The sequence below is a fragment of the Rhineura floridana genome, chromosome 4 (assembly GCF_030035675.1).
Source record: "Rhineura floridana isolate rRhiFlo1 chromosome 4, rRhiFlo1.hap2, whole genome shotgun sequence".
In the NCBI taxonomy this organism is placed as follows: Eukaryota; Metazoa; Chordata; class Lepidosauria; order Squamata; family Rhineuridae; genus Rhineura; species Rhineura floridana.
This window is the reverse complement of record NC_084483.1, coordinates 176,670,079-176,697,630: the sequence shown is the minus strand read 5'-3', so window position 1 is coordinate 176,697,630 and position 27,552 is coordinate 176,670,079. Positions and strand designations below refer to the sequence as shown.

Genomic DNA, 27,552 nt, shown 5'->3' with positions numbered 1-27,552 from the left:
CTCCAAATCAGGTAACTGGTTTAGAGCTCCTGCCAAACCAGGGTATGAAGCAAGGATCAGATCTTGAAACTGAGACATCTATGGGCACATGGCTTGTTATTACCATATGAACTGGGCTAGTCCTGGGTTACTGAATGTCACTGAGTTGCCCTGGAGGATAATGGAGATAAAGGAGGAGGGAAGGGAATTATGTGATTGCTATACAAGCAAAAACAGCTTTTATGTTGGTTTATAAAACAGGCCTGCTCAGTTTGTGATCTTCTGAGCAGAGTACAGCTACCAGCTATGTATGGTAGCCCATCAGGGCCTTTGATAAACTTCCTTGTTGTACTGCAAACTTCCTCAAACGTGGACCACAAATCTTGTTGGACTGTAACTCCTATAATCATCTGGGGACCTAAGGTTGGGGAAGGATGTTTTAGCAAGGCCTCCAAAAACAGGGATTGCCAAACACCTGACTGTATGAGTGGTGAGTCATGTAAGATTATTTCCCTTGTGCCATATGATACTGTAATCAGGATCTAGGTGAAATGATGGAAATGTTTTTCTACAGTAGATGATCTTCTGTGGACTATAAGTAGCCTCCTGTAAATTGCTTACTGTCAAGAACACAACTTATTTATGTCCATTTAATCATTAATGAGATTTAAGGGTGACTCATCAAGTCATAAAACTGCGCACTTTGACCATCCAATATTTTCTTACCAAGGCCACGTTTTGAACTGAACCCATTTCTAAATGGGTAACTGTGTTATTCTCTTCTCTTCTCTTATATTTCCAACAGTGAATGCTAATACAGCTGTTAAAACTAGGATTCTAAGTATATTGCTAGTGATTCACTGGAGGTGGTTTTCTGTAGGTGTAACTTCTGAATGTTCTGTCTGCTTACAAAATAATATATTTCGCTTTCTAATTTGCAGTATCTAATTTACAACACATTTGTTCCTGCAGCTAAGTTGCTTCCCAGAGATTACAGAACTGTATTGTTCTTAAAGAATTGCAGATGGCCTGAGTGGGTTTGTTGCTCAGTTGTAAGGTAGTTAGGTATGCACAATTTTTTTTTAATGTTTCAAATATTTTTGTGTTTTGTTTCGATTTATTTCTTTTAAAAGCATCCATGGCCAATCTTTCCACACCCCTGGCCCAGCCCTGTGACAGGGCTACAGCTTGTTTTAAGAACAGGAACCATTTAAGAATAGGACCCTTCAGAAAAAAATCAATGAATAAGGCAGGGTGAGTGTACTGCTAAAGCCTCATCTGGAAGAGCCCCCAAAAGTCTACTCACTCAAGACTTTCCTTGGCTGAGGGTGAATTTTTTCATGTTCACAATCGCCCTATAATTCTGACCCTGAAAAAAAACAACCAGCCTGTATGGTAACCTGAAAACAGCTGGTATAGCACAGTGGGGAGGAGGGTCTGGCTGGGAGTCCAGTCTGTGAGTTCAAATCCCTGCTTGTGTTCCTGGGTGTCAAGGGCCAGCTAAAGATCACCCCAACAGTGAGTGACTCAGGGCTTACGTGCCCTGCCACCTGTGCAGCTGTGGACAAGCTGCATAGTCCAAAAGAGCCCAGTTGCCCCCCAGCTGGCAGTTGCAAACAAGGAAGGGGCTGACTTGTGCAGCTGTGGCAAGCTGAGCAGTCTCTAGCCAGCTGGGGAGGACTAGCCTCGGAGGGAGGCAATGGTAAACCCTCTCTGAATACCGCTTACCATGAAATCCCTATTCATAGGGTAGCCATAACCCGGGATCAACTTGAAGGCAGTCCATTTCCATTTTCATGGTAACCTGACCTGGTTGTTTCATTTTAGACATGTGTATTGTTAGATAGGAATAAAGAGTTTGCTGAAATATGTTGAACTGCTCTTCCTTTTTTGGTGTAGGAACCTATCGTTATGCTTTCCATGTTATCCCTACCTCCAGAGATTCTATTAAAGAGGCAGAGTTGATTTGATTTAAATTATGATTTAAATCTCTTCTCGGGAGGACTCATAGAATAGTAGGATTGGAAGGAGCCTATAAGGCCATTAAGTCCAACCCCCTGCTCAATGCAGGTATCCAAATCAAAGCATTCCCGACAGATGGCTCTCCAGCTGCCTCTTGAATGCCTCCAGTGTCAGAGAGCCCACTACCTCTCTAGGTAATTGGTTCCATTGTCATATGGCTCTAACAGTTAGGAAGTTTTTCCTGATATCCAGTCGAAATCTGGCTTCCTGCAGCTTGAGCTCATTATTCCGTGTCCTGCACTCTGGGACGATCAAGAAGGGATCCTGGTCCTCCTGTATGTGACAGCCTTTCATGTACTTGAAGAGTGCTATCATATCTCCCCTCAGTCTTCTCTTCTCCAGGCTGAACATGCCCAGTTCTTTCAGTCTCTCCTCATAGGGCTTTGTTTCCAGTCCCCTGATCATCCTTGTTGCCCTCCTCTGAATCTGTTGCAGTTTGTCTGCATCCTTCTTGAAGTGCGGAGACCAGAACTGGACACAGTATTCAAGATGAGGCCTAACCAGTGCTGAATAGAGGGGAACTAATACTTCACGTGATTTGGAAACTATACTTCGGTTAATGCAGCCTAATATAGCATTTGCCTTTTTTGCAGCCACATTGCACTGTTGGCTCATATTCAGCTTGTGATCAACGACAATTCCAAGATCCTTCTCACAGGTTGTATTGCTGAGCCAAGTATCCCCCATCTTATAACTGTGCATTTGGTTTCTTTTTCCTAAGTGTAGAACTTTGCATTTATCCCTGTTGAATTTCATTCTGTTGTTTTCAGCCCAATGCTCCAGCCTATCAAGGTCCCTTTGAATTTTGTTTCAGTCTTCCACGGTATTAGCTATGCCCCCCAATTTTGTATCATCTGCAAATCTGATAAGCATGCTCTGTACCTCCTCATCCAAGTTGTTAATAAAAATGTTGAAGAGCACTGGGCCCAGAACCGAGCCCTGTGGTACCCCACTCATTACTTCCACCCAGTTTGAGAAGGAACCATTGATAAGCACTCTTTGAGTATATATTATGTCCACAGCATTCCCACAGTCTACAACGGAGGTTACCCAGTCAAAAAATGAGATAAGATTAGTTTGTCAGGATTTGTTTTTCATAAATCCATGTTGGCTCCTAGTAATCATTGCATTGTTTTCAAGGTGCTTACAGATTGACTGCTTTATAATCTGCTCCAGAGTTTTTCCAGGGATTGATGTTAGGCTGACTGGTCTGTAGTTCCCTGGTTCCTCCTTTTTGCCCTTTTTGAAGATAGGGACAACATTAGCTCTCCTCCAGTCATTCGGCACTTCACCAGTCCACCATGATTTCGCAAAGATAATAGACAGCGGTTCTGAGAGTTCTTTAGCCAGTTCCTTCAATACTCTAGGATGCAGTTTATCGGGCACTGCCGATTTGAACTCGTTGAAAGTGATTAGGTGTTCCTTGACCGTTTGTCTATCAATCTCAAGGTCCAATCCTGCCCCTTCTACTTCATATTTCCAGGGAGGGTCATAGACCCTTTTTTGGGAGAAGCCTGAGCCAAAGTAGGAATTGAGCACGTCTGCCTTTTCTTTGTCATCAATTTTAGTGATTTAAATCACTAGTGAGGAATATTCTGTTTAATCATTTTTATTAGAAGTACATTGTTTAACATAACCTTGTCTTGATACAATACATATTCAGAGATGTAGGTTTTGTTAGAAGGCAGGTACACACTAAGCAATTATTCTGAATTGTTTCCAGATTTATTTTCATAAAAAATGGGATGATAATTTGGTCAGTTCCTTCTGAAGTGTCCGCAGATGAACCAGTTCCAACTGTTCAATTAATCGTGATATTTTTGTCATGTGCCAGAATCACCACCACCAAACAGGTTTTTTAAATTGTACTAATGCAATTGAATGGTTAACTATTTCTGTTTTTAGATAAAAAAAATAAAATTCAGGCAATTTTGACCAAGTCAACATGAGAAACTGAAAAGTACAGTAGTACAGGTAACTCAGTCTTCTTCTTCACCTTTGTCTTTCTTGTTCATTGTCTGGAAAAGACAAACAAGCTTTCCTGCTTTTTCAGTTCCCATTTTATTTCAGTTTAGAATGAATTAGTCCAAAGGAAGAAAAAAATTCTCTCTACACCTGCAGAAGAGACTACAGCTGTTAAGTGCTGGATTACCACTTCAGTGGTATCCCCCTTGTTCAGATCTACTCAATGTACCCAAATTTGCTATTCATTGACCTTCTCTATTTTTGCACTTAGAGAGAGACAAGACCTAGAGAAAGAGAGAGAGAGATCATGCACTTCACGTATACCACCTTCAGAATAGGGCTGATCAGGTTATCTCCCATCTCCATAAACTGCTGCTAACATATTTATTTATTTATTTATTATTTAATTTATATCCCACACTTTCTCTGAGCAGGAGCCCAGGGCAGCAAACAAAAGCAGTAAAAACACTCTAAAACTTCACCAAAACAGACCTTAAAATACATTAAAACAAAAAAACTTAAAAAAAAATTCTTCAAAAAAGCTTTAAAAACACCTTAAATAAAAAGGGTTAAAAATATTGTTTAAGGGAAAAAAGATTTTAAAAAACATTAAAAGCAGTTCCAACACAGACTGGGATAGGTCTTAACTTAAAAGGCTTGTTGAAAGAGGAAAGTCTTCAATAGGCACCGAAAAGATAACAGAGATGGCACCTGCCTAATATTTAAGGGGAGGGAATTCCACAAGGTAGGTGCCACCACACTTAAGGTCCGTTTCCCATGTTGTGCAGAACAGACCTCCTGATAAGATGGTATCTGCAGGAGGCCCTCACCTGCAGAGCGCAGTGATCGACTGGGTATATAAGGGGTAAGACGGTCTTTCACGTATCCTGGTCCTGAGCTGTATAGGGCTTTGTACACCAAAACTAGAACCTTGAACTTGGCCCAGTAGCAAATGGGCATCCAGTGCAATTGTTTCAGCAGCGGGGTGACATGTTGATGATACCCTGCTCCAGTGAGCAGTCTCATTGCTGCATTTTGCACCAGCTGCAACTTCCGGGCCAACCTCTATAGCGCATTACAGTAATCCAGTCTGGAGGTTACCAGTGCGTGGATGACAGTCGTTAGGCTATCCCAATCCAGAAACGGACGCAGCTGTCTTAGCAGCTGAAGCTGGTAAAAGGCACTCCTAGACACCTGGGTCCCTATCGGCAAAGATGGATCCAGGAGCACCCCAGACTACGGACCTGCTCTTTCAGAGGGAGTACAACCCCATCCAAAGCAAGCAGCTGACCAATCATCCGAACTCAGGAACCACCACCCACAGCACCTCCGTCTTGCTAGGATTCAGACTCAGTTTATTGGCCCTCATCCAGCCTACCACTGTCCAGGCAGCGGTCCAAGGCTTGCACGGCCTCTCCCAATTCAGATGTTATGGAGAAATAGAGCTGGGTATCATCAGCATACTGCTGACACCTCACCCCAAAGCTCCTGATGACTGCTCTCAAGGGCTTCATATAGATGTTAAACAGCATGGGGGACAAGATGGTACCCTGCGGCACCCCACAGCACAGCTGCCAGGGGGCTGAAAGACACTCACCCAATGCTATTCTCTGAGAGCGACCTTGGAGGTAGGATTGGAATCACTGTAAAACAGTTCCTCCAATACCCAGCTCACCAAGTCGGCCCAGAAGGATACCATGGTCAATGGTATCAATAGCCACTGAGAGATCAAGTAAGAATAACAGGGTCGCACTCCCCCTGTCCTTCTCCCGATAAAGGTCATCCATCACGGCAACCAAGGCCGATTCAGTCCCATAACCAGGCTTGAACCCAGACTGGGATGGGTCAAGATAATCTGTTTCTCCAAGAGTACTTGCAACTGCTGCATCGCAACCCTCTCAATCACCGTCCCTAAAAAGGGGGTATTTGCAACCGGTTGGTAGTTGTCATAAACCAATGGGTCCAGGGTGGGCTTTTTCAGGAGTGGTTGGATCACCGCCTCCTTCAAGGCTCCCGGAACCACTCCCTCCCACAATTATGTGTTGACCACACTCTGGATCCACTCGGTCAAACCCCCTCGGCAAGCTTTAATAAGCTAAGAAGGGCAAGGGTCAAGAGGACACGTTGCTGGCTGCATCATCGCAAGCACCTTGTCTACATCATCAGGCACATCAACTGAAACGGTTCGCAAGAAGTTGTAGCAGACGTTGCACTGGACACCTCATTGGGAACTACAGTAGATGTGGATGGGGCATCAAGACTGCTATGGAGGTGAGCAACTTTACCCTCAAAGTGCCTTGCAAACAATTCACAGTGGACCTCCGAAGGGTCTAAAAGCTCAATTTCCTGGAGTTGATGTCGACAGACTCCTGACAATACAGAAAAGCTCCATTGGACGGCTGTTTGAGGATGTGATGGAGGCAGAGAAGTGGGCCTTTTTCGCCGCCCTCACTGCCACACAGTAGGCACAGTTATGTTTTACTCGTGCCCGATCAGCCTGACAGCACGTCTTTTGCCATGTGCGCTCCAGAAGTTCATCACTGGAACAAGGCAATGCTAGTGAGATACAGTGATGTAGTTGGACACGGCCCTGGCTTCCTGTTTGGTGACTCTTAATTTTTAAGCCTCAGGTCCTCATCTGTAAAATGGGAATAACAGCAACCTTCCTGATTTGTCTATTGCCAGAAGAAATGAAAAAAATAGTGAAGTGTTTAGGCCATTAAGAATTCTGAATAATATTTTTCTGGTTGAATGTCAGCTCTCATCATTGTTGAACATTTGGCATGCTGGCTGGGTCTGATGGGAATTGGAATCCAATATCAGAGGGCCGCAGGTTCCCCTTCTCTGTATTATGACTTGTAGGCAAGGCTTTTCTTTTCTTTTTTGCAACAGTACTCACCAGTACAGAGTACCAGCACCCTTTTTGTGTGTTTTTTTGTTTTGCCCTCCATGCCAGCCATTTTGTGATGCATCCATGGTACTTTTATCAAGGTATCAGTCCTGGCTCATTTTTTTTTTTTTACCAAAAAAGCACTGCTTATAGGTGCTCAACAATCCTACTTTTTTTGCAATCCTGGACAGGCATCTTAAGTGGGAGCTTTGTTGAGCCCTTTTATAGTCTGCTTTCAGCTTAGTAGGTTGCAAGTAGAAAGCAAACTTCAAATTCAGATTCGAACCTTCCTGGTGACTGATTTAACTTTGTAAGAGCAACCTACCTCAGACTTGTTGACTGGATATAACCTCCTTCTGCACTGCTGTGGTTGAAAGCTTGAAATAGCAATTTGGTAACTAAAACAGGCCAACTGGTAAGAGCAGGTTGGTGCAGGCTAGGACTGGGATGGAAAGTAATGGTGAATTCATTATAATTCCCTCATTTACTCTGGTATGGTACAAACAGAGCCTACTCTATTTGAACAACTGTTTTAAAGTTGAAAAAGTTTGTTTTATTACATTTGTGCCTCGTATGCTCACATTAAACATCAAAGATAGCCAGCTACAAAGTACAAGTACGGAATAAGACCAGATTAAAAAAATAAAAACGACAATTAAAAACAATAAAATGAAAGCAAGAGCAGATGTAAATAGAAAAAAGCTGTCAACAAAAAAACAAACAATAGAAAAAACAAATCACTTCATAGCCCAGAGGCCTGTCCACATACAGGAAGGCCTTCTCCTGCCAATGAAAGACTATCTAGATGGGCTTCCCTAGGAATAAAGTTCTAGAGAAGGAATTGGGGATCCTCCAGTCTGTGGGCCACATCCCATTGCCCCTTTCTGACATACTGGCCCTGTTTGGCTCTCTTCACAATCATTCCAGCTGCTACGGTCACTTATATGGCATTGAGAATGGCGAGAGGTTCAGAGGGTTAAGGATGTGGGGCTGAGCAGGTGAAGCAGGAAGAGATCACCCACTTCCACAATGCCAGCTGTCTTGGCTTCCTCACTGAGAAAGGGGAGCTGGTGATGCAGGAAGAGTGTGATCTGTGTGCTAAGAAAGGGGCTCTCTTTTCCCAGTGAGGCTTTTGTAATGAAGCGGGGAGAGGGCAGGTTGTGGCCAAGGTCCTGCCTCTAACAAACATCTCCCCAGTTACATGTCCGCAAGAAAAAGGGCCAACTTACCAGCCCAGTTCCCTGTGCATTCGATAACTGTCACCACCTTCAATCACCCTGAGGTGCCAGAGTCAACCTCTACATTTGAGTACAAGAGCTGAAAGACCACTCACTGCGGGCAAGACTTAAGTCAGGTAATGATTTAGTAAGAAGCAGGCCAAAAAAGTACTACTGGATTTACCCTCCTGTAGAGCTGAGAGACACCAGGCACGCTCCGTGGAAATAACAGACAATAAGTTTATTAAAAAGGGTTCAGTTCTGTCCCCCATGCTCTTTAATATCTATATGAAGCCGCTGGGTGGGGTCATCAGGAGATTTGGAGTGCGTTTCCAGCAATATGCTGATGATACGCAGCTCTACTTCTCCTTTTCATCTTCTTCAGGTGAGGCTGTTAATGTACTAAACCGCTGCCTGGCCGCGATAATGGACTGGATGAGAGCTAATAAACTGAGACTCAATCCTGACAAGACTGAGATGCTGTTGGTGGAGGGGCTCTCTGCCTGGATGGTTGATGTCCGACCTGCCCTAGATGGGGTTACACTCCCCCTAAAGGAGCAAGTCCGTAGTTTGGGGGTCTTATTAGATCCGCTCCTGTCACTGGAGGTGCAAGTTGCCTCGGTGGCACGGAATGCGTTCTACCAGCTTCGGCTGGTAGCCCAACTACGACCCTATCTGGACAGGGAGAACCTCGCCACAGTTATCCATGCTCTGGTAACCTCTAGATTGGACTACTGTAATGCACTCTACGTAGGGCTACCTTTGAAGACAGTTCGGAAACTTCAGCTGGTGCAGAATGCTGCGGCCAGAGTTCTTACTTGGTCTAAAAAATCTGACCATATAACACCTGTCCTGGCCCAGCTGCACTGGCTACCAATATGTTTCCGGGCCAGATTCAGTGTTGGTTCTTACCTATAAAGCCCTTAACGGCATCGGACCGCAATACCTGACGGAACGCCTCTCCCGCTATGTACCTACCCGGTTGCTGCGCTCAACGTCGAAGGCCCTTCTCCGGGTTCCAACGCATAGGGAGGCCCGGAGAGCAATAACGAAAGCTAGGGCCTTCTCAGTGGTGGCCCCCGAATTATGGAACGCCCTCCCTGACGAGATACGCCTGGCGCCTTCCTTATTATCTTTTCAGCGCCAGGTAAAGACCTACCTCTTTGCCCAGGCATTTTAAATGTTAAATTTTAAATTTAATCTATTTTAATTTTAATTTTTTGTCTTAATTTTGTTTTAAATATGTTTTCATATTGTATTGTACCCACATCTGTATTTTAATCTGTTTTTATCTTGTTGTACACCACCCTGAGAGCTTGTTGCTAAAGGGCGGTCTAAAAGTGCAATAAATATAATAATAATAATAATAATAAGATAAGAAATACAGAATAAAAAAAGGAAAATCCAAACCCGGTATTACAAGCCAAATCAACACAATTGCAAAAAGGACTATAACACTAGAAAATAAGAGAGCTTATCTATATCTAGCCTAAATACTATTGGAGATCTTATCCAGGCATTGCAGTTAGCTAGATTCCAGTTCCCTGGTCACACCTCCACTCAGCAGCATCTCCTCATGCCAATTCTGGTGCAAAAAACACCCAAGGCAAGTACCATAACTTAACTTAGAGTTACTGACCCAACAGCCCATAGCAACAGGAATTTATCACGCAGCTGGGCACTGTTGGCCTTAGTTCACAGGTGGTTCTAATAGACCCCTAATTAGAGAATCAAAACCTGCGAGTCACTGTTGGCACAGTCAGGGGCTCATCAGCACATGTGCTCTAAGAGTCTGAGAGGGAAGAGAGTTTTGTTATAATTCATCACAGCCATTTTGAGCAAGATGGAGTCAGGCTGGGTAAGCATTATTTACAGCTTCCTTGCTGTGCACTAAGGAACAGGAGTCCTAAGGGAATTTAGTCTGGGATGGGGAGGTTCTCTACTCCTGTTCTAGATCCTCGGGCACAGCTATCAGGAGGGCCCTGTCAGGTCACAGCCAGAGGAGTCTTTATCAGAGGAGGGCTCATCGGAGGAAAACTAGGAGGCTCCTGTCTTGGACCCAGCCCTGGCTCAGACTCTTCGTTGAAGGGTGAGTGGGCAGGATCCCTGTGATGAGACCCACGATGTGCTGTCTCAGTCTCTGACATCGAGTTTGAACAGCCCCTGAGCCCAAGGGGGAGGTGTTGCCTTTGACGCCAGATGGAGACCCTGCCCATCTGGAGGAGTGCCCAGCTTCTCAGAAGGACAGGACTCCTCAGGCGTAAAGATCTGGCTGCTAGTGATCAATGGCAGTCAGTTGAGGTTTGGGGTGTGGTTCAGCAGCTCCAGCGTAAAAGCCCAGTGCTAGGCCGGAAGGGTTGCTTAAACAATGTTTATGCACCAGCTCTGTATTTGCCCTGTCTAAAGAGTACCCCCAAACCTCAGACCTGTCTCTTGCCTTGTCCCTTACTTGTGTTGCTTACAGAGTGCTTGACTTTTGTCCCCGGATGGCTCTGACCCGGATTCTTGTCTGACCTCCTTAGTTTTGAAATAGACTCTAGACCAGTCTTTCCCAACCAGTGTGCCTTCAGATGTTGTTGGACCACAACTCCCGTCAGCCTCAGCCAGCATTGCCAATGGTCAGGAAGATGGGAGTTGTGGTCCAACAACATCTGGAGGCACACTGGTTGGGAAAGGCTGCTCTGGACTCTAAATTCAGACTGCCCTTGTGCTGCCCACACTTGTGTTTCTGCTAGGGAGTCTCTCGCCCCCTTAAGGAGCCTGGTGAGAATAGGGCAGACCTCAGTTTGTTGAGAGGACCTATAGAAGGACTTCTTGTGGACATCTTAAAACCTTGGCAGGTTTTGTACTGGGAGGCTCCTACTGGGAAGAAGGGAGGGATATCAATCTAATAAATAAATATTTAACAAGGCAGTTCTCTGGATATCCCTCTGGATATCCCACCACGGAAGAGTACAGGCAGGTATCACGGCATTTCAGGGATGGTGTCAGGAAGGCTAAAGCTGAGAATGAGCTGAGGTTAGCGAGGGATGATAAAAGCAACAAAAACGTTTTCTTCAGGGACGTCCATAGTAAAAGACAGAGAAAAGAAATGGTGGCACAGCTACTCAATGAGGATGGCAAAATGATAACGGATGACAAAAAAAAGGCAGAAGTGCTCCGTTCCTACTTTGGCTCAGGCTTCTCCCAAAAAAGGGCCTATGACCCTCCCGGGGAACATGAAGTAGAAGGAGCAGGATTGGACCTTGAGATTGATAGACAAATGATCAAGGAATACTTAATCACTTTGAACGAGTTCAAATTGGCAGGGCCCAATAAACTGCATCCTAGAGTATTGAAGGAACTGGCTGAAGAACTCTCAGAACTGCTGTCTATTATCTTTGCGAAATCATGGCGGACTGGTGAAGTGCCGGATGACTGGAAGAGAGCTAATGTTGTCCCTATCTTCAAAAAGCGCAAAAAGGAGGAACCCGGGAACTACAGACCCGTCAGCCTAACATCAATTCCTGGAAAAACTCTGGAGCAGATTATAAAGTAGTCAGTTTGTATGCACCTTGAAAACAATGCAGTGATTACTAGGAGCCAACATGGATTTATGAAGAACAAATCCTGACAAACTAATCTTATCTCATTTTTTGATCGGGTAACCTCCCTTGTAGACTGTGGGAATGCTGTGGACATAATATATCTCGACTTTAGCCAAGCTTTTGACAAAGTGCCCCATGATATTCTGATTAGCAAGCTAGCTAAATGTGGGCTGGATGGAACAACTATCAGGTGGATCCACAGCTGGCTCCAGAATCGTACTCAAAGAGTGCTTATCAATGGGTCCTTCTCAAACTGGGTGGAAGTAATGAGTGGGGTACTGCAGGGCTCGGTCCTGGGCCCAGTGCTCTTCAACATTTTTTTTAACGACTTAGATGAAGAGGTACAGAGCATGCTTATCAAATTTGCAGATGATACAAAATTGGGGGGCACAGCTAATACCGTGGAAGACAGAAACAAAATTCAAAGGGACCGTGATAGGCTGGAGCATTGGGCTGAAAACAACAGAATGAAATTCAACAGGGATAAATGCAAAGTTCTACACTTAGGAAAAAGAAACCAAATGCACAGTAATAAGATGGGGGATATTTGGCTCAGCAATACGACATGTGAGAAGGATCTTGGAATTGTCGTTGATCACAAGCTGAATATGAGCCAACAGTGCGATGTGGCTGCAAAAAAGGCAAATGCTATATTAGGCTGCATTAACAGAAGTATAGTTTCCAAATCACGTGAAGTATTAGTTCCCCTTTATTCAGCACTGGTTGGGCCTCATCTTGAATACTGTGTCCAGTTCTGGTCTCTGCACTTCAAGAAGGATGCAGACAAACTGCAACAGCTTCAGAGGGGAACAGTAAGCATGATCCAGGGGACTGGAAACAAAGCTCTATGAGGAGAGACTGAAAGAACTGGGCATGTTTAGCCTGGAGAAGAGAAGACTGAGGGGAGATATGATAGCACTCTTCAAGTACATGAAAGGTTGTCACACAGAGGAGGGCCGGGATCCCTTCTTGATCGTCCTAGAGTGCAGGACATGGAATAATGGGCTCAAGTTGTAGGAAGCCAGATTTTGACTGGATATCAGGAAAAACTTCCTAACTGTTAGAGCCATACGACAATGGAATCAATTACCTAGAGAGGTAGTGGGCTCTCTGACACTGGAGGCATTCAAGAGGCAGCTGGAGAGCCGTCTGTCGGGAATGCTTTGATTTGGATACCTGCATTGAGCAGGGGGTTGGACTTGATGGCCTTATAGGCCCCTTCCAACTCTACTATTTTGATAACAGTGGTATAGGCACTTCCTAATTACAGTATTAAACCAATGAAGGAGAAAATGAACATTCTCTCCCCCTACCCCCCCCCCCCCGTGTGTCTTCTTTCCAGAAAAATGTTAGACATTGTTTGGCTTTAGACCTAAGAATTGTGTATCAGATTATTATTTTTAAATGGCCTGCCCCATTTTTGTGCCAGAATGCCTGCAGTCCTAATAATGAAGCTGTTTCTATGACAGATGCAATTTCAAACTCCAAAAACAGAGACATAGGCAGAAATGGCCTTTGTCTGCCTACTCTCTCTTCCAACAGAATAACATTAAAAACAAAATACGGCAATTAACTCTGTGTTCGAAAGTACACAATCAGATTTTCTTTCATGTTTTTCTTAGGCGTTGTCTAAACCTGATTTGGTAGTGAATGAACTGTGGCTGCAAGAAATTATTTCCTTTTTATACTTCTAGTGTTTTGAGTACATAGGAAAAAGTGGTCTATAAGTTCTTAGTAACGGAAGTATATGAGCTTAAGCAATATTTACATTCTGCCCTGGATAACAGAGTCTATTGGCTTATTCAGTTACTTGTTTTCATTATTTGTTACATTTATATCCTCTCTTCCCATGGAGTTCTAAGCAGTAAGCATGGTTTCCCCTTCCTCACCACAACCCTGTGAGGTAGCTTTTTTTGAGTGACTGGCCCAAAGTCATGCGGTGAGTTTCATTACTGAGATTTGAACCTGGGTCTCCTCTGTACTTGGTCGACACTTGTACAACTTGTGAAGACACATTTTTTTGCTCAGGCTTTTCCTGACCCATAAAATTGGACACTGTTGTTTCTGAATTCCTGTTTTTTGCCTGTTCCTATTTTGATCTGTTTTTATAATGCTGTTTTCTTGTTTTTATGTTATTTTTGTATATTGCTTACAGAATTTTAAATATAAAGTAGTTTAGCAAGGAGGAGATCGAAAGCTTCCACTTTCAATGTTACTGAAACACAGCACAACACAGTCTTAAAGAATTTGGTGGTCTTTTACTGTGCTGGGTTGATTTTAATCATAATATATTGTAATTTTCTTTATCAGGTTGTTTGTAAGCTGTCAGGGATCATTATTGATAAGTGGCTATATACATTCATCATCATCGTAAGGAAGGTGCTCCAAACCTTTAATCATCTTTGTTTGCCGGTTGATGCAGCTTTTTCCAACTCTGTTAAACCTTTTTGATATGATATCTCTTGCACATCTATATTGAAACTTGAAACCCTTCTGTAAATTCTTAAAGCTTATTTTTAAGTATCAGCATTTGGAAGTACTCCCTGAGATTTATCTCTCCTAATGCATCCTCCCAGCAGTGAGAAATATTTGAAGTATCTCAACAAAAATTAATAAAGTAACTTAGCCAAAAGATAATAGCAGACATTTACATAAGATAATTGCTTATTTTCTTTGGGAATAATTGTGTCCGCAAGAAATTATCTCTTTTGCATTAAATTGAATAAATGAAATTAATGAGAAGTTAATATACTCCTGCCATTTCAGAATAATGGTGGCATTTATTTAAAAAGAATCTTGACACTGTTACCCCCTTTAAAAAAAAAGGTATCTTAATTTGGTTTTCAAAACAGTTCTCTAAAGCTGATCAGCAATATTTTTCCAAATTTTAATGAGTGAAGAAGGTACTAAAAACTGTCTTTTCTCCTTCCTCAGACCACCAGCTTAGTCACATTGGGTGGTTTTCAATGCTAATCCTATTCAGAGTAGACGGTGACCCATTAAAGTTAATAGACATTACCAACTTAGGTTCGTTAATTTCAGTACATTGAGTAGGTCTTAGTTGATTATAACTCATCTGTAGTGCTTTAACTGTTCTAAATGGAAAAAGTTCTCCAGGTTTTTGCATTGAGCATTCCTTAGGTTAGAAAATATCTGTTTGCTGTCACTTCTTCCTTGCTACCAATAACCAGAAGCAATTCCCAATTTCAGGACCAGGTTGTGTGTAGTCTATAGTTCTTGACAACGGAGAAAGTACTTTGGACCTGAAATTTCATTTTCTCCTCTTTCTGTCTCAGAAACCAGCTGCTTCACATAAACTTGACACTGAGGCAAACCAGTGTGGTGTAGTGGCTTTAGTGCTGGACTGGGACTTCGCAGTCAAAGTTCAAATCCCCATGAAGCCATGAAGCTCACCGGATGACCTTGTGTCAGTCACAGTCTCTTAGCCTAACCTACTTCACAGGGTTGTTCTGAGGATATAATGAAGAGAGGGAAAACCATATATGCTACCTTGAGCTCCTTAGAGGATAGGTGGAATAAAAATGTAATAATAAATGAATGAGTGTTCTTGTTTTGGTGGGTCATGCTACCCCCCTTCGGTCGTTCACCCCCACAAGAGTGGAAATAAACCTGTGCTACTCCTGCATCACCCATCCCCATTATCCTCCGCTGATTGGGAGTTTTTATTTATTTATTTATTTATTTCATTCTATTTCTATACCGCCCTTAGCCTATGGCTCTCTGGGCGGTTCACAGCAAGGAATAAAATACAATACAGTAAAATAAAAATCAGGTAAAATCACTAAAAACATACAGCTTGAGCATTTAACCACTTGGAATAAAATTAACTTAACAATAAACATTAAAATGACTGGGAGAATAAAAAGGTTTTAACCTGGCACCGAAAAGATAGAAGAGTAGGCGCCAGGCGCACCTCATCAGGGAGACTGTTCCATAATTCGGGGGCCACCACTGAAAAGGCCCTGGATCTAGTAACAGCCCTCCGAGCTTCCCTATGGGACGGGACTCGGAGGAGGGCCTTAGATGTTGAACGTAGTGAGCAGGTAGGTTCATAGCGGGAGAGGCGCAGTTAAATGTCTGCAGCAAGGAACCTACACAAGTAGAGCACTGCAGGCATTCAGCCCCTAGTGCACAGAGGGTGCAACAGAAGGAGTGAGACCAAAGGGTTTATCCTTGTGTTCCACCTCATTGGAGCTGTAGAGGAGCTGTTGTTAGCTGTTAGCTGTTGTCCCCCATGTTACTGAGGCCCGACCAGCCTCCATCAGAAGTCAGGTATTTTGTGCCGCTGGTCCCATGCCGTGGAACATTATTTCAGCAGAGCTTTGGCAGGCATCCTCTCTTATGACTTTCAGGCATCTCTTGAAGGCCTTTATATGTTGACAGGTCTTTGCAACTGCTTAATTTGGCCACCAGATCTATCCAATGGAGCAGGCTGATAGACCAGGAGTCTGCTCTGGAGGCTCTCCAGTGGCAACAGAAAGTCTTTTGGTCTGGGATGAACTGTTAGACCAAATGTCCTTTGCAGAATCAAGCCTCAGAGTTGGTGGAAGCGTTTCTTGGAGATTAGGTGGAGACACTGTTGCTAACTAGACCTTATATTTACTAGTTATGCAGAAGATCCCAGGTTCAGTTCCTGGCAGCTCTAGGTAGGGCTGGGAGAGACCTGCAGTCTGAAACGCAGAAAAGCTTATCTGAGTCAGTGTAGTCAATACTGAGCAAGATGGACCAATTGTCTGACTTGGTTTAAGGCAGCTTCTGATGTTCTGAACCAGCTGTAGGCTTCATGTTCTATCTCCCTGCTAACTCACTCTGCCTTTCCATCCTCTCTCTTGTCCTGCCTTAATAGTGCTAGTCTCCTGTACTCTGGCATTTGCATGCAGGGAGGGACAGATGGAATAAGGAAGCCAGACTCTTGGGCAACCTGGAGGGAGGAGAAGGCTGGGTGCAGTTAGCGTTCTTTACTCTGAGTTGGGATGCACCTGTGGCAAAGAAATGGAGGCAGGGGCTCTGCTGCAAGCATTCCGTCTTGTCAGCCAAACGTCCAGCTTCCTGAGGAGTTCCATAGGGGATGCAAGGGAATTATTTGGTAGGGCTGGCATAGAAGAAGACTAATGCATGGGGCAATTGGTTTTATGACTGTCCTTTTGGGGAGTGGAATTCTGAATCAGCACTTTACCTACCCACTCCACCAATTTGTTGTTGAGAATCTCAGCCAGCAAATATGCATTTGAAATTGTGTGGGTGTGTGACTGGATTTAGGGTGAGAAAGTGAAGGGCAGGTTAAGTGTCCACTCTAAATTCCTTCCCAAAGTGCTTTTGCTTTTTTTTTTAAGGTTTACATATGTTTCTGTGTAATACGCAGTTAGTCTCATAATCAATGATTACAGATTTAAAGATGAGAGCCAGTGTGATGTAGTGGTTAAGGTGTTGGACTAGGACCTGGGAGACCAGGGTTTGAATCCCCACACAGCCATGAAGCTCACTGGATGACCTTGGGCTAGTCACTGCCTCTCAGCTTCAGAGGAAGGCAATGGTAAACCACCTCTGAATACCCCTTACCATGAAAACCCTATTTGTAGGGTCGCCATAAGTCGGGATCGACTTGAAGGCCATTTCCATCCATCGATCACAGATTTAAAATTTGCAGTTTCTTTTTTACTGTGTTTTTGAATAAGGTCAATGTTATGTCTTCTTTTTTACCTTACTAAGAACACTCTTGTCCAAATGAAAGAGATAAGGATGTGCAGAATAGAAACATTTACACTCTTTTCTTTTGTCTTCCCAGGTGCCCAGAGCATGCAAAATATATTGCCTTCTTTGACATCTGATACTTTTTTAGCCTTTTCATGAAGGAATGAAACATCCTTAGCCTGAAAGTGGAATGGCCATCGCAAAAGAATTTAATTCTGTAGTGGCAAGGACCAGCTGAAAAAATAAATAACTTCACAACGTTCAGTTTTGTGTGTGAGGGATCTCTCAGGGATTACAGATCTTGGTGGGGGTTTTATTTTGTTTTAAATGGTTCTTGAGGAGATAAAAAGTGCTGAAAATGGGAGATCAGCAGATGTACAAAACGAACCACATTGTTAACAACAACGAAAGCTTATATTACCAGCAGCAGCAACACCTGAATTCCCTTGCACCGTTAAACCACAGCTATGGAACATCAGCCATGGATACATCTCAGGATTCTCCCCTTTCCCCACCGTTCTCTCATGATACTAGGGAAAACATAGGTTTGAATGTTGGGTCCAAAACACTTGGGTTGATGGATTCTCCAAGGCCGTCAAGTTGGGCCCATTTGGGTTCTGGGAACCACATCCCAGTAAGGAACAATCAGAATGTCATGTGGAGCTCAGCAGGGCAAGGCGAAATAACTGATGGATATGAGCATCTCTGTTCCCAAGCCAATGAGGTCAGGTCACAGAAAATGACTAGTGGGGTTTTGCATAAATTGGACTCCTTTGCCCAAGTGTTCGCTAACCAGAATTTGAGGATCCAAGTCAACAATGTGTCTCAGGTCATTCAGGCTCAGCCTGAGGTGATGGAGGGCACTGGCGACAGTGCTCTTCGGCAACTGCTGTCTCAGAAACCTGCTGTTGAGCAGCAGCCTGTGCAGAGATACCAACAGGTTCCACAGCAAGCCCATCAGGGTTTTGCCAGTGTGCAGCAGAAGCAGCATATGCACATGATGGTGCACCAACAGCCTCTCTATTATGACGATCAGCAGCATTTAGCCCATCTACAGATGCACCCTGCTATGCACCAAGGACAGGCCCACTTGCAGCAAATGCACTCTCAGCACCTGCTGCCACAGCAGCTACAGCAGGATCAATACTATCTGCAACAGCAACAGTCCCACCAAGGACAGCATAGGCTTTTAATACATGAGATGCAGCAGCAACAGCAGAGACAATGCCCAGTGCAAACAGCTCAATATTATTCAATACAGCCTATGATGCAACAGTTACAGCAACAGCAGCAGCAACAGCAGCAGCAGCAGATGCAAATGCAACTTCCTCCCTATCACAGAGATCCTGACCAGAAGCCTCTGCTTGAGACTCACCAGTACTCTCAGGATCGGAGTCACTCTGTGCAGTTCATTCAGCTGGGAGCAGTGCCTCAGTACTTCTCTCAAGATCAACAGCAATCCTTCAGACATTTGTATCCACAAAGTTTATTGCAGCAGCAGCAGCAGCAACAACTGCAGCCACCAGGAGATGCCAGTCAGCCAAACCATTATCAGAGTGACAACAAGACTCGGGCACTGATGGATTCGCATCTCGGATTCCCCATGCCAGAAGGGAATGAGGGTCCAGCACAGCAGGACATCAATTCTGTTGGTGGGGGCATCGCTCCTCAACCTCTTATTCCTCCAGCAAGTAGCCATGTGAATAACAAAGGGCCCCAGTCATTGTCCCCCAGCACAATGTGGCCTCAGGTACGTACCATTTGAAGTGGGATTCTTTCAGAAGTTTGATGCTTCCCCTGGAACAACAGTTTTGTGAACCCGTAATTTATTTATTTTTTTATTTTATTTATTTTTTAGTCAACTAACACAGGGCGGTCAATTTATGCACTTACAAAATGGTTAAAAATAACCATTTATTTATTTATTATTTATTTAAAATAATTCTATCCCACCCTTCTACCCTATAATAGGGCACTCAGGGCTGCTTACAAAAATAAAATCAAACACGTACATAATAAAATTGTAAACAATAGTCAATTTAAATAGTCAAATCAGTGCATCAAACACCAGCTTCCATGCCAGGAGGCTGGGGGAGACTTATCAACAACCCAGAAAGGTACTAGATAAAGCCTTTTCTCAGCCGAATCAAAAACCATCAAATGCCTGGGTGAAGAGGAAAGTCTTAACCTAGGCTGTGTACACACCATGCATTTTAAAGCCCACTTAAAAGCATTTGACTTCCCCCAAAGAATCCTGGGCACTGTAGTTTATTCCTCACAGCACCCTTGACAAACTACACTGATAATTCTTCAACATGCTGATATATACCAGAATTTATTGTCTCTTTCTTTAGCCACAGATCCAGCTGCCTGGTGGAAGACTCCAGTCAGTTTCCCCTGAACAAAGGTATATTTGTGATTAACTATACATGTGCTCCTAATTTAAGTCCCAAAATAACGGGCTCTGTGTGGTTCCATATGTGTATGCTCTGGCCATGTAACAGAATCTTCTAGAGCTTTGGAGCATCAGGTACTTCTTCTGCCAAATATTGACTAATGGTTTTGGTGGCAGCTACCTCAGTCTGTGGTAGAGGGGCTAATCTAGTGGTGGGACCTTCTACATAAAAGTGACCTTCAAATGGCTTGACTTGTGCATGCCTACTCTGCATCTTATCACAAGTACTCTTGAATTGGATCAGGACCAGCCTGTTAAAACTTCATAACAGCAATCAATAGCAGGCATTTTCAGCATTCAAAGGAGGAATTTCATTAATTTTTACCCAAAAATTGTCCAGTTGTGGTCAGGTCACTTTAAAACAACAACTACTTAACCCCAGATCTGATGCAGACACTGGGCAACAGATGGACCCTTTTTCTAGGATCCCTTTTGTGAAGATGCCTTTAGACCAGGAATGGGCAGACTTTCAGATTTGCGGGATCTACTTTATTTTGTTTACTAGAACAAATCAAAGCTAAGTGCAAAATGATGGCTTTTGGAAGGGTGGATTGCATGCTAAGAATTAAGCTCAGGGTCCCTCATCACTGCTAAAAAATGCGCTCCTGTTTCCCCAGCAAACCTTTCTTATTTCAGCAGCCTAACTCAGGGTAGGGAGAGAAGCTGTTAAATTGTTGCTTTTGTTAGATAGTTTGGGGTGGTGGTGGTCAGAAACCCATGCTAATCTACTGCAGATCTGCCCATAGTTCCCAGTCTAAATCTCTGCCTGTCCCTGCTCTAGATCAATGGGTCCTCTTACTATTGTGAGACTGGGATATACAATAAAATGTATCTTTGTCCCACTCCTCCAAACCTCCATGGAAAGGGGACCCTCCAACACCTCAAAAGAAATACCTTTTGACAGTGCAGATGTCTGCTCCAACACATAGACATTTGAGGTGGGATGGTGGTATGGTGTACCCAACATCAGGGGCGATGGACCTGACAATCACACTGCAACTTCTTCACTTGTTTAACATGTAAAGGGAACTAAATGTTCAGTATGATCCTGTGCATGTTTACTCAGAAGTAAATGTCACTATGTTCAATAGGATATAAACCCATTCCATAGGACTGTAGTTTTATAAGGTAGTTTTTAGTTCTCGTTTTTTTGCTGGAGGATGGCAGGGGGCTTATTTAACTGACCTAAACTTTGGCCCTGTTCTCACTCGGATGTTTATACGAAGTAATTGACAGAGGTTTTGTGGAAAACTTGAACCCTAATTTCAAGCCCATTCATCTGGAAACCAATCCCGTTGATTTCAGTTGTTTCCTGCCACACAAGTGGGATTTGGCTGTTGTAGCCTTTAAGTCCTGCTTCCAAACATTAGGAAGCGTGTTATATGTGCCTTAGTTATTTTAATGCAATATATGGTCAGCGTGCAAACAAAGGAGATAATTTTGGATACTGGGCTGATGTTTGAGTTAATTTTTTAAAAAATGGTTTCTGGCTGAATTCACACATCACAACCATGTATTCCTGTTCTGAGAGCAGTTCCAGCACATTCCATAAGTGAATGGATGGGAGGCAACAGGCTGAAACTGAACCCCGACAAGACCGAGGTACTGCTTGTGGGAGACAAGAGAAGATTAGGAGATATTGACCTGGTGCTGAATGGGGTTAGTTTGCCCCTGAAGGACCAGGTTCGCAGCCTCGGGGTCATTCTTGACTCCCAGCTGTCCATGGAGGCTCAGCTATCAGCAGTGAGCCGGGCAGCTTGGTATCAATTGCATCTGATACAGAGGTTGCGACCCTATCTTCCGGCTCATCTGCTCCCGCGGGTAGTGCATGCACTGGTCTCCTCTCACTTAGACTACTGCAATGCGCTGTACGTGGGGCTACCCTTGAAGACGGTCTGGAAATTACAGCTGGTACAGAACACGGCGGCACGGTTGATTACGAATAGCCGCCAGCGGGATCACATCACCCCGGTACTTGAAGATCTACACTGGTTACCAGTTGTTTACCGAACCCAATTCAAGGTGTTGGTACTAACCTTTAAAGCCCTACACGGTTTCGGTCCAGTGTATCTAAAGGAGCGCCTCCAGCATCACCAAGTATGCCGCCTGACGAGATCAGCCTCCCAAGACCTTCTCTCGGTCCCACCAGTTAAAACAGCTAGACTGGTGCGGACCAGAGAGAGGGCATTCTCGGTTGTGGCCCCCACCCTCTGGAACTCTCTGCCATGCGATCTACGCCATGTCCCTTCCTTGGTAGGTTTCCGTAAAGGACTAAAAACATGGCTATTTCAGCGGGCATATAGAACCCCTAGTTAATTTTAGTTTTATAGTGTACAGATGGGGGTAAACTGAATATGTTATAATTGTATTTATATGTGTATTTTATAACTGTATTTTAAAATTAATTATGTACGCCGCCTAGAGTGGCTGTTCACTCAGCCAGATAGGTGGCCTAAAAATAAAATTTTATTTATTTATTATTTATTTATTACCGCAAGGCAGCTGCCTCAAGCAGCAGATACTGAAGGGCGGAGAGCAGTGGTGAGGTGCTGGATGACAGAACTGTGTGGCCATGTGGCCTGCCCTGTGCCCCTTGAGCTGTCTCATAGCCCTCAGGTGCAGTAAAGGATTTTGACCTGTTAACCAATGTTGAAATAAGATTACAGGTTCATAAAAATAAGAATAACTGCCAGTCTGGATAGTTTTGTTTTGTTTGCTTATTACAGTTATATCCTACGTCTTATCCAGAGAGCTCAAGCTGGTGTACAGTAGGGCCCCACTCATATGGCAGGTTACGTTCCAGACCCCTGCCAAAAAGCGAAACACGCCGAAAAGCGGAACTCATTCAATAGAATGGTGCCCGACACCCGAAAAATGCAATAAAACTGGAACAAGCACTGTATGAGTGGGGCCGTACTCTTATTGAAAGCTGCCGTCTTAGCGGAACACCAAAAAGCGGGCCGCCAAAAAGCGGGGCCCTACTGTACATGGTTCTCCCCCTCCCCGTTTTATCCTCACAACAGCCCCCTGAGGTAGGTTAGCTTAGGCTGAGAGATGGTGACTGGCAAAGGTCACCCAGTGAGCTTTTTATGGATATGGAATGGGGATGGGCAGGGGAGCCTTCTGGTCCTTTACTTGAAGCAGCAAAATGTCTTGAGCCTGTCCTGACTGAGAGAATCTGGAATTCTGTTAAAGGTGCTTGTATATGGCTGAATTGCAGTTGATTTGGAAACTTTCTTATTAAAATGATATCCTCTTCATCTCTCTCCCCACCCCTTTCAACAGCAGCATTCATGACAAAGAAACTTATACTGAGAGATCTGAAACAAAGAGCAAACTAACATGCTCTGTATGCTTAAAGGAATTTAAGAGTTTACCAGCGCTAAATGGCCACATGAGGTCTCATGGAGGGATACGGGCGTCTCCTATCTTCAGACAGGTAACAGTGTCATATTTTTGCTACCTTGCCTTCCCCCTTTCTTGCTAAAGTTTGCTGCTTACTTTGCTTTGCTATTTCTTTTTTTTTTATGTAATAATTCTTGAGCTGATCTTTCTATTGTCAAAGAAATGTGTCTTTTTCCAGCTTTGTTTTCAAGTGTGTTCATTCTCCATTACTGGAGATTTGTCTGTGTGTGATGTCATGTATAGACCTAAGAGCTATGCTTGAGGGCAACCTTTGGCTAGCCTCCAGGTAAAAAAGGGCTCCTCACAATGAGCAGATCTGTATGTACCCTTCTATTGTTCAGTTCATTTAAGGGCAAACTACTTGTTTCTCAAACACAAAAGCATTCTTTTGATGTGGGTTCCCCCCCTCCCCACATGCCAACACCCATCCTGGGCCAACTTTCTGTTTTGTCCTGAGTAATTTCTGCCCAGGGCATGAATGCTACATTTCATGATAATTTATCAGAGAAGTAGACAGGTTACCCTACTGCACACAATAACAGCTGAGATATAATGGATCTACTGCGTCTTCAGATGAATGTGCTCTAGTCTGCAATGGCTGATGTCACCAGAAATCAGCTAACCTTTATTGTATGTATGCATGTATGTATTTAAAAGTTCATTAAAAATATCAAAGCGGTTCTCTCTCACATACACGCACGAATGCAGAGAGAGAGAGAGTGAGATAACTACATAAAAAATTAAAATTCCAGATCATCAGCTAAATATTACAGAAAATTTTTTTTAATTGTCTGCACAAGCCTGGTCACATTGAAAGTTTTTCAGCAGACATTTAAGAGTTAAAATAGAAGGCACCTGCTGAATCTCTATTGGAAGAGCATTCCACAGGACTGGGCCAACAACGCTAAAAGCTTAGTTTTGTGTTTATGTCAAATGAGCGTGACCAACTTGGGGGGCAACCTATGATGCTACTGCAGATGGTCTCAGTGACTAAGCTCAGATACAAGGGTTCAGGCAGTCCCTAGGTTAACCTGGACCTACTTTGTTTAGGGCTTTGTAAATTAATACAAGGACCTTGAACCTGGCTCAGTAGTAAGTGGGCAGGCAGTGCTGATGTCTTAACAATGGTGTCATGTGTTATTGACCATGTGCCCCCATTAGCAGTCTAGCTCCCGCATTCTGTACCAGCTGGAGCTTCCAGACCAGGACCAGCCCCACATAGAGTGCATTGCAGTAATCCAGCTGCGAGTGGTCAGGCTTTCAAATGCCAGAAGACTCTACATTTGTTGTTTATGCTGCCTTTTAGCATTCTAGTTTGAGAGCCATCTGTGGTTGAGGCTGAACGCCTTTGATTGTCTGTACAGGAGGAAGGAGAAAGCCTGCAACAGCAGCAGCAGTACCAGCAGAAGCAGCTGCCCTCCAAGGTGGAGAGCTTCATGCCTATCGTCATGCCTGTTTCTGTCCCTGTAAAGCTGCTTTCGCCCGATCCCAGCAAGCAGGTGGCTGACGCCAGTGTTGCTACACTCAAAGATAAGCCTATCTCAGATGATGAGATGCCTGTTCTTGTGAGGATGACATACTCTCCGCCGCACTCCCCTAAAGCGGCCAGCCCATGCGCATCTTCTGTGAGTGTTCTCTTGCCACTAACTGTGCTACAGGTGCCTAATAAATCCCTTTGTGTGTGTTTTTAAGAAGTGCTTCCTGTTAAACATCACCCCTGTTTAGAAGTGTGCAGTAAGGGTACCCAGGGTCCCTTCCAGTTCATACAGAACAAGCATCGATTATTTTTTCTGGATTCTCCCAATATTCTTAAATTGGAAGCTTAAAACAAAACACAACACAAAGGGATTTATTGCCTGTCAGTGTTCTTTGTGCTTCTTTGTTTAAGTGTTGCTTCTTAAAACCACTTTCTTTTTTAATAAGGTGGGGTGGGGTGGGGTGGGATTTTGTGTAATATTGACTCCAGTACATAAATAGTCTCTGTCTTCTGATGGTTACTGTAAGAATAATATACCGTGGTAGGTATTGTGAAGGGTTTGATTGGTCTATTTCCTATGTTCCCTACACATAAAGACACCCAACCACTTTTTTCTGTTCTTTTTTTAAAAGTGGATTACTGATCTTTTTGTTTGAAGTATCAAGGATACAAACCCTCGTCACCGATTAGACTCCCATACGTGAGCAGCATCGTGTGGAGGAGACCAAGGGACAGTGGACTAAGCTCAGTCCTTTTCAGTTGCCGTCCCCAAGGCTAAACCTCTGAAGCAATGGCCCACTTGTATGGCTAACGCTATAGTTGTGGAGGCTCCCTACACTACTGAGAACCCTGATCTTCCAGGTTCTAAATTGCACCAGGAGCCACCATGAGTCAGTACGATGGTCCCCTTTTTGTCCCACACAATGCTGCTTGTGTAGTGGATTGTTTATATATGTATTACATTTCTATCCCATCTTTCCTCCAAGGACCTCGAGGTAGTGTGCATGATTCTACCCATCTCCATTTTATCCTCAGAATAATGCTGCGAAGTTGGTTAGGCTGAGATATAGTGACTGGCACAAGCTCATGCAGTGAGATTTGTAGCTAAGTGGGAATTTGAATCCTGGTCTCCCAGACCCTAGTCCAGCACACTAACCACTACACAACACTGACTCATCGGATGAGGGCGGCAGTTCTGTGTACAATAGGGCTGGAGAGCCTCAGGCCCAGGGGCCAAATGCAGCCCTCGAAACCTCTGTACCTGGCCATCAGCACTCTCCCCACACCACATCCTCTTATTAGTCACACCTCTCACTGGCCATGCTTCAGACCTTCCTTGCGTATTTTCGCCTGGTTGGAATGTGTCCATGAATTCTGGTAATGCCTCTTGGTTGTCTGGATGGAGAATAGAGAGGGGTGTGTGCAGAAACAAGTCTATTGAACAAAAGTAAAAAATTGCATTTGTTGCTCTGCCCACTTTTGCCTCTCATCCTGCCCTCCAATGGCATGTGGCCTCCAGAAGATTGTCCAGAAGGGAATGAGGCCCTTGGGCTGAAAAAGCTGCTCCAGCTGTGGTGTAATGTAGCTTGCACTTGGTATCCACAGGCAGCTGCTGGGGCTTAGTGCCCTGGCAGGGCTCACCAGCATGGACTCTTGCCGTACCACCCCCTGCTATGCTGATGAATGGAAGGCGGTTATAGGCCGCCACTTTAAATCTCCCACAATTCCTATTATTATTTATTACATTTATACCCTGCAGTTCATCCCGAAGGAGCCTAGGGTGGAAAACATATCAATAAATACAACTGCAAAACAAGAAAAAGAAAAGCATTCTAAAACACAGTCACAGTTAAAAACATGTCCTTGAGCAAATCTAACCTTGGGTGCTCCACGGCATTCTGGGAAATTTATAAGGCACCCTAGCCATCTGCTGCTGCCACTAAGTGACATCAACACAGAAGGTGGAGATTCTTGCTATACCACCACCGCTATCCCAGCCACACCCCTCATTGGGCCTACTTCATTCCTACCTTGAGTGTGTTTCCTGGCTCGAATGTGTCCTTGAACTCTCATAATTCCATCTGCTTGCCTGGATGGAGAATAAAGAGAGGTGTGTGTAAAAACTAGTCTGTTACAGAAAGGTAAAATTTATATTTGCAGCTCCAACAACATTTGCCTCTGGCCATGCCCATCATTGGGATATGTCCCCCAGAAGGTTGCCCAGAAGGGAATGCGGCCCTCAGGCTGAAGAAGGTTCCCCACGCGTGACAGTTAAATTTGCTTTGATAGTGGACTTTGTTTTGGATTCCCCCAATTTATAACTCGTACTAGGAGTGGTATCATGAGGATACAGGCACATTAATGTCAAACTTGACCTGATCATGCTTCTTTCATGGTTGCTCCTGCAACATGGTATTTCAGGGCTTTCCGTGGTGGGAGAACCCTAGCAGTAGATTTCGGCCTGCCTGGGCACAGCTGGGGTCTCTGCATTGCAGAGGTTTTCCAACTGGTACTTCTCTCCACCAGTGAAGACCAGCAGAGATGCACAAACACACTGTCCTAACTTCCTTTTAGTATCAACTTCAGAGGGGGAAAGGGATATTGGCCCTTTTGTTTTCTGAAAATGGACTATAAGCCTTTATCTCAGAGGTGTATTAGTACTCTTTACAAATTAAGAAATGGAAAAAAAAGTTTTAACAAAATATTTCACCTTCTGGGAGGAAGGGTGGAATATGAATGAATGAATGAATGAATGTTTTCAAAAAACAAACATCATTTAGCATATAGCAGAGGTTCCCAAACTGTGTTCTGTGGACCTCCAGCAGTCCATGAGCTTCATTGAG

At 44.0% G+C, this 27,552-nt stretch overlaps 1 protein-coding gene across 9 annotated transcripts in view; it reads left to right on the top strand.

Moving 5' to 3' along the window:
- Window positions 1-27,552, top strand: part of TRERF1 (transcriptional regulating factor 1) — a 93,453-nt gene that overhangs the window by 42,065 nt on the left and 23,836 nt on the right. For 5 of the 9 annotated variants that reach the window (XM_061625324.1, XM_061625321.1, XM_061625319.1 and 2 more), the window contains exons 2-5: window positions 17,467-19,122; window positions 19,727-19,779; window positions 23,113-23,266; window positions 24,597-24,857. In XM_061625324.1, coding sequence (XP_061481308.1) covers window positions 17,731-19,122; window positions 19,727-19,779; window positions 23,113-23,266; window positions 24,597-24,857 — 1,860 coding nt within the window. In that variant the 5' untranslated portion in view covers window positions 17,467-17,730. The remainder of the gene's footprint in view (window positions 1-17,466; window positions 19,123-19,726; window positions 19,780-23,112; window positions 23,267-24,596; window positions 24,858-27,552) is intronic. The other 4 variants (XM_061625325.1, XM_061625323.1, XM_061625328.1 and 1 more) reach the window with 3 other exon arrangements.